Source organism: Battus philenor, unplaced genomic scaffold, assembly GCF_028537555.1.
Source record: "Battus philenor isolate CCGP_79_NKW_IND1 unplaced genomic scaffold, ilBatPhil1.0.hap1 SCAF_3, whole genome shotgun sequence".
Lineage (NCBI taxonomy): Eukaryota > Metazoa > Arthropoda > Insecta > Lepidoptera > Papilionidae > Battus > Battus philenor.
In genome coordinates, this window is record NW_027181693.1 from 11,466,773 (window position 1) to 11,478,791 (window position 12,019).

Consider the following 12,019-nt stretch of genomic DNA (forward strand, 5'->3'; position numbering starts at 1 on the left):
ACGTTTGAAAACCTTTTATTGCGTTGTAAATAAGATGATTCGCCGTGACGGAAGGCCATTTATGTCAAGGATATTGTGAGATATGGCACGATTGGCTATAAATGTAAAAGCTTTGAAGGGATGCATGTATAACTAATCTTATGTCAATTAATGTATGATACCCCCTATCCAGAAATCAATGGTTTAAAAAATAATAAATAACGTTAAGGTAACATAATAAAAAACTATTTTAAAATTCTGAATAATATTATATTTTTAATTATTATTTACTATCTATCCCTACACATTGTTCTACCAGAATTTGTTGGCCTAGCGCAACTCTAATAGAAAAAGTAAATTTACGTTCTAATGCTCTTATCAGTTGATTTTAACAAATAAAACAATACCGGTCTGCGAGTCGCCTAATGCAAAGATTAACAAACATGATACCTTTTTAAAATCAAAGCTATTTGCATCAAGAATGACTTACCAGTCGACAACTAACCTATGATAACGTACATAGACTTGTAATGATATTTTGATATTTATAGTAAAATTAAATAATTAAATTGTGAACTAAAATGTGAATTCTTATCGCAATCACGACGTGGTTCGTGCATTTCTTGAAATGGCAGTTAAAAATAATCTCGTTAGGTTATTATAATTACGAGTATTTCTAAGCTGTGCGGTGTAGATCAGGGGTTTCAAACTTCCGGCCTATTATCTGTTGGTCAATTTTGAAAGCAGTCTTGGCCAATGAAATTTCTTCCAAAATATTAAATGCTGTATCAGCGAAGACCTGTCAAGTGTCAAGACGTAAATAATAATATAACTCTTTATATGTCTATTACAATGTGTACTAGTCAAAATAAAAAATAGTTTCTATGGACATAGTTTTTGTTTTTGTATATCACATAAAGTTAAGCATTATTTATGAGTTTGAAACCCCTGGTGTAGATGGTCTTCGCTTAGTTAATATCGAGCGAGCGAACGCCGTCGCCCGAGCCATGATCATGTCACTTGAATGGACACGAGCAGACTGTTCGCGACGATAAGTCGTCAATCGGGAAGCTTCCCGGACGTCTCGAATAATGTCTATGCGTTGTTCCAGCCATCGATGCGGCTTAACTAATGAAGATTTAAATCGTCGCTGGTGCAAGCCGAGCCCCGTTTTGCATCCTTCAATCTACCACACAAAGGTATAATCATTATGTTAATAAATACTGAAGATCAAATAGATTGATTTTAAAAGTAAAATATTTAGAATTATGCGTATACATATATTATAATTACTTTTAGCAGCAGAAACACGTTCTAGCAGTCACTTGATTTCTTTTTTAATGAAGCCTATTTATATTTCTGAACTAATTTGTTTAATTTTGAAAGAAATTAGAATAGCAATCGACTTTGGTAAGCGATGTAAAGGCATATTCAAGTGATAATTTTTTTTTGGAAATTAACGCAAAACATTACATACAATAAACAGAACGAAAAGAAAAAAAATAGGTGGCGTGACGCAATACACAGAGAAGATATAAGTTAAGAATAGCTCAAAAATGACCACATTAAATTAAAATTTCCGAATATTTTTCCTGAATTGGGTTTTAATAAAATGTTAAGTATTTTATACATACATTTATGCCATACTTTGCTTTCGCGCTAACAACATCGACTGAAAACTTCCGCGCACCAAAACATACATTATTAAAAACATAAGGAGAGAGTCTATATGGTTTCTAATGATTTTATACATAAACATGAGGCCGTCTTTTGAGAGTTTGAACTTTAGAATTAAGGACTACGCCGTTAGCGATATTTACTAGTTTTTCTAAATACTCCATACTTTATTATGTGCCTGATGCTGTACAATTTAATTTTAAGTAGATAACCGACATTTAACATTATAGAGGTAAGCTTTCGGCTTTATCCTTCACAAGAAAAGGCAGAGACAAAAAGAAAGTAATCGATATGGAATATTAAAACGAGTGTTTTTTTGTAGATAAGGATGGATTTGAACCTTTGCGAATAAGACAATGTGTAATGATTGTTTTTGGTTGTAGGGTTTAATAGAGTATCTGGTGCGTGTATGGAAGAAGCCGCCATTGGTGTTTTGCGACTACCACGGACACTCGCGTAAGAAGAATGTATTCTTCTACGGATGCGCGGCCGCCGAGAGCTGGTGTAGCAGCGACCGCCTAGCGCCCGACGAACCCGTTAAATACCTCGTGAGTTGCACGACCAAATGCGAACGCACGCCGCTATTCACGCTATTTAGTAACGAACGCCGTCCCCCGCATGGCGCCATTTGTATGCAGCCTCCATGCCTCGATATCGTACATCTCGCGCATCTCGGAATCGGTACCCGCACTGTTATGTTGCACCCGCGCCGCCAGTAATTAGACGTGTTCTTGCATTGCTCGTAAATATACATGCGATTTTGTTACCATGCAAGTATTGCAAACAGCAGCATTACACTGCATGGATTGCATTAAAACGGCATACCGGGTGGAAAATCAAGTTTCGCGCGGTTATATTTGCCGACGCATCGGACGGGGGGCAATGAAACAGCATCTATATGTCCACATAATATCGTTGGAACTTATTAGTATCCCTTATATACTTTATTTACTTACACATGATTCTTTTAAACAAGTTAATTATTTACGTAACAGAAATACCGCTCTTTATTAATTGCGTAGAATAACGCTTAAGATTTTTGGCACCAGTTTACAATTACTTTATCGCATTTTGAATGAAACTCTCTATTTTACAGATATTAATAATCGATTTATTAACATCTATTAAATAATGACTATGTATTTCATTAACGTAAGCTGAAACAAGCGAAACGCAAGTAATTGAATTATTAAACATTTATATATCTGATTTCGTTTACGTGACTGCCTGGGTTGTTATCCAGATGCTGCCGGCTCTGATGCATAGGGTTTCGGGCGCCTTCGCGCTGGGGTCCTGCTCGTTTCGAGTAGAACGGGAACGTGAAAGCACAGCTCGTGTCACCGTTTGGAGACATCTAGCAGTCGCGCGCTCTTATACCATGGAGGCGTCCTTCTGCGGCTTCGACCAGGGGCCATATAAGGTAAGTACAATCCTGTTATTATTCTCGCCGATATTACATAAAAAAATAAAGTATTCAAAGAACACATTAATTTGGTGAATTTTATATAACTTAATTACAGATCTTGGACACGTTATGTTTCACTTAGTTTTCAGTTACAAATGATTGCGCGCGGCAAGATTAATGATATCGATTGCGCGTACGTAACCGTAGGGCAATACATCTACCGACTCGCGGTCCCGTACCTTTTAGATCGCTGAGATAAGTTTTGCAATAAATCAGCCATCTGCGTTATGTGTGAAGACGTTTCCATGATATATCTTTAATACTTCACATTCAGTATATAATCTTGTAATCATAGATTAGCGGTGAAAGATTTCTTATGTCTTATGTCCTTAAAAAATGTACCACTGCTGCACCTAACATTTATCTCTCTAAACATACAATATTTTGAGTCATTTATTTATTATATAATTCAAATAAGATCATTTTAAGTGACCGCTTGTGTACGTTATGAGAAGAATCCCAAAAAAGCCCAATTTAAGAGAAACTAAAATCAGATTGGACTCATATTGCAGGACGGGACTATAGCTCAGACGGATTTTCTTTGTGGTCACTTTAAAAATATCTTTAACACAGTAGTTAAAGCAATTAAATTCCAAGCAATTATACATAAAAATCCTTCACACCATAATAAGATTTTTTTAAGTTTTTATTTAACGATTCTTATGAAATTAAATTTAAAATCTAGGAGATCGTTTTTGTATATGACATTTCTTTTTGACATTAGTGACATATTTTTGACAGTTTGTGATAAAGAATTTGTTTTACGGTTCCTAGAGCAATAAAGAGACATTGTGAGTGCGGACTATAACATAATTTTTTTGTTAATACAAATTATTTTTGATTTTATTTTTAATTGTCATTGGTTATTTTGTGGATAATCTGCTGTAGTAGACCGGAACCGCTGTACCGCGCGCTAGGCAGCTACTGCACCAACCGTGAAGTACAATTATACAAAACAATTTAAAAAAATTATATACCTCATTTGTTCCTATTTTTGTATTGTACAACCTTTCCTAAAACCAAGTTTTTAAGATATTGACTTACTTTTCTCTTTCCAATGAAATGTCTAAATTCAATGATTTAAATCAACTATATTTACTGTAATCGTAAATTTATCACTAAAGATTAAATAATTAACTAGATACATAACCATAAAAATTAATAAACTTCGTTATATCAATCGATAGACGATTTTAGTTTAGTTTACCTATGTGAGCGTCATGTTTGTCAAATTGAAGTATTTCCTCCAGCGTATTACCCTTAATAGTCAGGACCGTATACTTCTATGAGGTTGACCATATGCTTTAAAAATTATTATTAAGGAGAGGGAGAGGAGGTCTATAATAAAATTCACTAAATAAAATAAAATAATAGTTTTAAAAAATACAGGTTGTGCATCATAGATTATATATTTTTTATTAAACAAAGGGAGATTTGGTATTTTTTTTTAAATTTCTAAACATTGAAAAACATTCTTTAAGCTTATGGAAACGGCCAAGTTTAATTTACCAAGTGTTTTCGAACAGTAAGTAGTTTCTGCTTTAGAATAGACCCAATAAAAAAATAAAGCGCCAAATTTAGATTTGATGGCCATGGATGGATGGATGGATACTCATCGATATAACTTTTCTGGGAAACATTTCCCTTACGACCTCCATGCCGGCATTAGGTATATGATAAGCGGTCCCGTCCCACTGAACCAAGTCATGTACATTCACACGAGTACAGCTCAATCATGAGCTCTTGAAGTTTTGGATGTAAGAAGTTATTTAACAAACAAAATAAACTTTGGCAGACCTGAATTATATTTAACGTATAAAACTTTCTTGTTACTCTTTTATTACAAAAGTATTTTGTAGTAGTAAACAAAGCGGTTTATACCGTAAAAAATAAGTTTAAATCTATTTTTACACTACGACAAAGCGCAACGAGATGCGTCACGTTTACCTTTTTTACTGCAACTGCAACTGGAATAGTTGGACAAGATGTGCCTTAAAGAATCTTACACGGAAACTATTACAAGACGTATCAGGGCTTTATTGACATTTTCTACCAAGCGCAAAAAATGTTCCTGAATAGGAAATGCTTACAAAATTATTGGTCGATAAAGCAAGGCGAGGTAAATTATGAAATATATATTTAGAGTGTTAAAAACATTTTATATACCTAAAGGATAGATTGTTCGTCCAAATGTCTAAAGTCCTAAAATTCTTAAGACAAAATATATGACCCGAGATTGTTCGTAATGCCCACTTAGCGACGGTACCCTTTGATGTGAGTTTTTAACAATATTGCGGGCGAAATTCCGTGATAATGAAGGCTTAACAAGCGTCGCGTGTCCGTGGGCATACCGACCTTCTTTTTATTATAACACGGTCCAAATGAAGGCTTTGAACGTGAGCAAGCAGTTGATGTCACTGGAGTACTAAAGTGGCCGACTGTAAACCTGTTGGACCTTTGTTGCGAGGCGTATATTTAAACGAAGTTCCTTGAAACTCCTATTCACAAAATGTTCTTGATACAAAAAGACGAACAGAACCAAACACAGAGTTAATTATTTTTACCTAAGACAAGATACATCATTTTTAAAATTCTATACTCGTATAAAAGGTATCAATCAATCGTCTTTCACAATAAATTCACAATTTTTTTCAATCAATATTTTATATGTAAAACATCACAAATATATTTTGTATCTCTTGTTATGTCTTAACAGATGTATTAGTTTTATATTGAGCTAAAGGAAAATTTAACCTTTGTTTTTGTAATCGATACATATAGCTTTTATTTTATTTTATTTTATTTAGCAGGCTCACTGCTACTACAGTAATATAAAATTACTCAATGTTATCATTTTATTAAAATGTGTTACAATAAGAATAAGTTAAAGTTACCTTAGTTTTGATATAAATGCTAAGTATTAGTCAGGGAACAAAAATAAAAAAAAACATAAAATCTATAAATAAAGAGCTCACTATACGATTTATTTACATATTTTTCTATTGGACACAGAGCAATCATGCTTAACAGGGCAGCCTGTCAGAGCAGCCAGTATCTGTATAATTTTAATCTGTATTCATTAAATCACTTCTTTATAAGATCTATTCTAGGTTTTATCATGATTCTTATTTAAATGTGTAGCCAATTAAGTAAATACCACGTTGCGGTATTTTATGGCGTGCATACTCGATAGGCAATGCTAACACGAGATGATATATTACTACAGGGCTTCCACCTGAACACGCAGCACCTACAGGGCGTGGGCAGCGACCTGTGCGAGGCGCTCGGAGGCATGAGCGACGGCGCCACTATCGACATACAGCTCACTAAAGACCTCAACGGGTGAGTCCGACTTCTTGACAGCCACGTCGAGCGGTACACGATAACTCATGATTGTTTATCTTGGATATCTCCATCTGTCATATAATTGACGTTTATAAACATCTAACAATAAATTCAAACGTCATCGTATCAAAAAAAAATATTACATCCACTCTAATTTTCTACCATTCTACTTTTTTACCTCTTTAGTAACTTACTTTTCAATAAAAATGTTCTTTCACTAAAATTTTTAAATCAGTGAACTCTTTCGTGATTGGTTCCGTTTTTAAAAAGTTTTTACAGAAAAATTTGTGCCGAAATTGTTCAAAAATATTGAAATAACTGAAGTACAGATATGATATGATATAAGCGCTGCAAAATCATTTAATTTTCGATTTAATCCATGAAAATCTGACCTCGGAAATTTGACGCTTAAAGAACAATTAAGCAAATATATAAACATGGTCAAATACTGAGTAAGTGTAGTTTATAAATTGAAAATTGAAATTATGTTTCATTAATTCATTTTTCGTTTATTGTGATTACTTCGTGCGAGACCTTCGATAAAACCAATTACTTAAATCGGTATATTTCTACATAGTATTGTCATAATAATATCGGGTGATTTGACTATACACAAAATTATATTATCTTTATCTTAACTAATCATTCAACGTGGCAAACACGTAAACGTTAGCATTTTTTTCTTAGTTTATATCCTTAAGATTTTGCACGAACATTGTAAGGATCTTTAAATAGCCTATAAATCAAAGAGAGCCTATTCACAAGTCAATTTCAAAGGTTTATGAACAAAAAGAATATGTTAACACTTGTACAAGGATTATAGCTTTAATTGCGTAATAAATAAAACATTATTTTGTATTTAACAGAAAAATGATTGAGATTAAATGGGATAATGCAGCGGCAAGGCAAGTAACTGAAAATATCTGTAATGTTGTGGTTAATTTTTTCAAATAATGTTGCTCACGGCGTGTTTTGCTAACAAAAATAGCGAAACATAGAGCTTTCAATTAAATATATTACATTCTTTATACACACGCAATTAAAACTAATTAATAGTAATTATCAGCACTAACGATTGCCATTAACGAGTAGACACAACGAAGCAGTAAATGCGTTAGTACTTTACAAATTTGCTTGTAACTCTTTGTTCAACTGTCGAACATTAAACTTAGATAACTTTGTTACTTTCACACTTTACTTTGTGGTAAAACTAACGCATTTTAACACATAATGATTCATGAAAACTAATCGTTCTATCACATTGTGGCTAAAATACAAATGGAAAATAAAATCTTAAATAAATTAAAGTTTTTTCTGATTCAACGTTTTTTGTAACCATGTACTTTTTTGTAAAGCTTGCCAAAAATTTTTATAATTTTAAAATTTTAATGGAAGATTCTTAAAGATTTAGATATGCATTGTACAGATCGCATTGACGAAACTGTCGGTGGACAAAATAAATAGTAACAGTCCGTGTCTATGGTATGAATCAACTTTGTTATGAATACACGAGGTACTTCAATTAATACTTTTAGCGGAGATAACAGTTCACAATTTGTCAAAAATTTAAAAAGAAGAAATGCAAATGAACCACTAAATAGTACGTGATTTGCGTAAGTTTATTTTGTGTATGGGAAAGTGTAAATGTATGTGTAGGATGTAATTAAGATAAAGGTGAAATTATTTTAATATTAATTCAGTTTTGACTTCTCTTACGGTCTGTTTATTGTCAATTCTTTGTAGAAGAAATTAAATGCAGAAAATAAGTGTTAAAGACTCACGTATCTCGAGATTCATTTGGAGTATATATGTATTTTAAAATAAGTTTTTTAATTTTTTGTTATTTTGCTTTCTCCTTCTCTTATCCACATCATTCTCTTCCTCTCTCTCTACATCATTCTCTCTCTCTCTCTCTCTCTTCTAGCATTTTCCATAAATTGTTTAATTCTCGTGGCTTTTATTTACAAGTCATTCATACATTGTCTCCCATCCTTCGCCATATTTCACAATTCCTTTATTTATTGTTTTAATTTTTTTAAGTTGTTATTATTTTATGGCATACATATTTATTTTTCCTTTAATTTGTTAAAATTGAAATACAGTTTTAGTATAAATAAAATTTTGTCTTATATTCCATATCACATCTTATGATTGCTAATTTAGAACAGCTTGGCCGGACTAGATTTATCCCAAGAAACTAGGGCTATATAATTGGTGACAGGGAAAATATTGGACTTAAAATACTGAAGTAAATTAATAATACCATTTTGCATTATGTATTGCTTTAAACTTAAACGTGTAAAAGCAACGAGTAAATATCCCCAGCGTAAGAACTTAATCGACCCCTTACGCTTCATTACCCGTCTTCGTACAACCATCAACTACGATTATGTCTTCAATGCGGGAGACGCTAAATCAATACAGGAGATATGAATTATTGGTCCAGGCGTGCTATTTTAATATTAAGCTCGGCGTACACTGTGCTTACTCCAATGATGAATCGGCGCTGGCAATTATGCGAGAAAATAACGTCACTACAGGCGACTGCTAGCTTCTCTGTATAATTCTATTAATAATCCCTATGTTATGTAGATCATGCTTTCATAGTAGAGGGCTATTAACATTAAATGACTAGATAAGTAAAATATTCCGCCGGGAAGAGATAAAACATTTAAACCATTAAATCATACGAAATATTTGCAATAACTCCACTTAAAAATACTGTGAAAAGAAGTGAAATTAAAATTATTTATTCCAAATCAGTATATACCTTTTTGTCAGTTTTCTATCAGTTTTGTCTACCATAATTATATCAATTTGAGCAGTGGTAGACCAACGGCAGAGGACTGAGATGTGATCCTAGGTCGCGGGTTCAATTCCCAAGGTATAATCCTATATAATTCACATTCAATCATATAGGATTGCCACAGTTTACAAAGTTTCCAGAGGTTGAGCAGCAAAGTCCTCTGCATACCACACCGCGTTCGCCAACCCGCCTGCCGAGTGTGGCGATTATGGAATATACCCTCATAGATAGTCTTGAGGGGTAGACCTATGCCTTGCAGAGAACGTCTTTGGGCTGAAATGACGACGAACGACTATAATATATATATATATATATATATATATATATATATATATATATATATATATAATATATATATATATATACATATTCGGAAAATTACTTCAACAGAACTATGATTAACAAAATACCTTATCTACATTATTTAACACTTTTTATTCAAGTCCCCAGTAGAGTAACATACAGGCAAAAGCGTTTTTGTAATGGACTATGTACTCGTAGTATAACATAAATACGTGAACAAACTCAAAAGTCACCTTTTATAATTTAAATGTTATTTATTATTTTACCGCGTTAAATCCATATATTTTTTTAAATATTAAAAAAATGATGATACTTTTGTTTTTTTAATACACACTGTTATACATTTTGAATTGTTTACTATTAAAAGCCGATCCGTGGTCTCTACTCCAGCATTTTAAGGCCCCAACAACTCTCTGTGTTTTGCGCGCTATGAAGCCTGCCCAATGCAACATAAACTTGCCAATCTTTTGGGCTACGTTCGTTTGTTTACGGATCCTCTCTGTGCATAACTCTCTTCATGGCTTGTTGACGCCGTATGCGGGCCGCTTCCGACTAGACTTATCATCTATGGGAACCCTATGTCTAGCAAAAGACGCCCTACGTCTGAAATGATGATGTAAAATTATAAGGAAATTCGATTAAAATTTTTGTTTTGAAGAAAAAATATTTCAAGGATAGGTTCTTTAAAAACAGTTCATATGCCCAATTGATCCGTGAACCTGACATGCGTCCGAAATCATTGTTTATTACTTTTTTCTCGCGCACAGCTTTTTATTCCAGTTTTTACTCCTCAGCGTTAAGAATTTGGTAATAAGTTTTTAAATTGTCAATTTATACAAACTCAGCTTTTTGTCAATATAGTTAATTGAATTTATTCCATGTTTTACACTGTCCAGCTTTCTTTTACTGTATTGTTTTTTATATTATTATTTTTTTATATAATGTTTGCTATGTTTTCTTTAAGTTATTAATATAAATATTAATATAAAAAGATCTTAGCATGATCTTATTTTATTGCATAAGTACATTTACCTGAGGTTATCCGACATCTCAAGTGTACATTAGTAAAATAATTTCTTGGTGCATTTTAATCAAAATATTCGACACGGATGAGCAGCTGCCACTGAATGTACTCACGAAGACATGTTAGGAAATTAAACTCTTTGATGTTAATATTGCTTACAGGCTAGTTTACGAACGGATCATGGTCACTTTAGCCAAAAGACGTCCACAGCAAGACATTGCACAAGCTTTCCAAACGACACGTGTTTTTATTTCAGAATTGGCATTTACTTCTAGCCGATATACCGCTGCAATGCATAGGCCTTCCCCAAACATTGCCAAGTTGACAAGTCCGTTGCCCTCATTCAGCAACTTCCCTCGACCATGAGTATGTCGTCGATCCACCTGACGGGGTGCCTAACCACGATATTAGTTTAAAAATAAAATAAAATTGTTGTCGCCTTTTTTCAACGATCCATTTTAGAATGACATGACGACTTGAAGGCGATATATTCAAATGGCGGATGCTTGGAGTCGCACTACGCTACTCCGGGTTTACTGCGTTGCATTAGAATCCCCTTTACCTATCTTTAACGATCCACTAAGTATCGACTTTTCGACACTATATTCAATACCATATACAATAGTACTCACGTAGTATAGTAGGATTAGGTAAATTTGTTTTAATAACACACCAATTAATTTCAGAGAAAGGACTGTGGACAGCGAGGCTGGGTCGGGATCCGACAGCGTGCTCAGGACGGACTCCGACGAGGATTTCGATTAATTTTGGGTTAAAAATAAGTGCGAGGAGTATAACTTTACGCTTGCGGACGTGTCCAAAGAAATTAACAGTTTACTCCGGCCTAATTCTCTACGAAATAGAAGTGTACAATGCGCTTGTTAAACATTAATATTCACGCTAATTTTCTTGATGTAATAAAATTTACTATATTGGTTTTTACTCTTGCTCTTTTGATATATTAAATTGGAATGATATAAGACTAATAGATATCAACCGATACGTCTGCAATAAGAGCTTTAAGTAAATATGTGAATGTTCTGCAATGTTCTTAATTTGAAATTAGTCATCGCGTAGATATATATTTGTTGAAACAAAACGGTCAAAAATCTTCCTCGGTTCTCTATTTAACGTCAGTTATTTTTTATTTCTTCTTATCGTTTATGAATAATATTATTACAATTTTTAAATTTTATTGCCATATTCGTATTTTATAATTGTTTTTGCTGTTTAAATTATTTTAATGCGGTTTGTGATCTCAGTAATAATAAAGTTATATCAGACTAACAAAATGTGTTTAAATTACAATTTTGTTTTAAGGCCTGTATTAAATGTTCATTTAATGTTGAATTTGACGATTTTTAATGTTGAATTTGGATAAATGAAACATCTATGTCCAAAATTTAAAAAAAAGAATGAA

General features: G+C 33.1%; 1 protein-coding gene across 1 annotated transcript in view; it reads left to right on the forward strand.

Moving 5' to 3' along the window:
- Positions 1 to 11,760, forward strand: part of LOC137926822 (cytosolic carboxypeptidase 1-like) — a 79,740-nt gene extending 67,980 nt beyond the window's left edge. The window contains exons 20-25 of the mRNA XM_068770531.1: positions 1,091 to 1,178; positions 2,040 to 2,204; positions 2,900 to 3,076; positions 6,348 to 6,463; positions 7,333 to 7,371; positions 11,286 to 11,760. Of these exons, the coding sequence (XP_068626632.1) occupies positions 1,091 to 1,178; positions 2,040 to 2,204; positions 2,900 to 3,076; positions 6,348 to 6,463; positions 7,333 to 7,371; positions 11,286 to 11,364 (664 nt within the window). The 3' untranslated portion in view covers positions 11,365 to 11,760. The remainder of the gene's footprint in view (positions 1 to 1,090; positions 1,179 to 2,039; positions 2,205 to 2,899; positions 3,077 to 6,347; positions 6,464 to 7,332; positions 7,372 to 11,285) is intronic.
- The last annotated feature ends 259 nt before the right edge of the window (positions 11,761 to 12,019 follow it).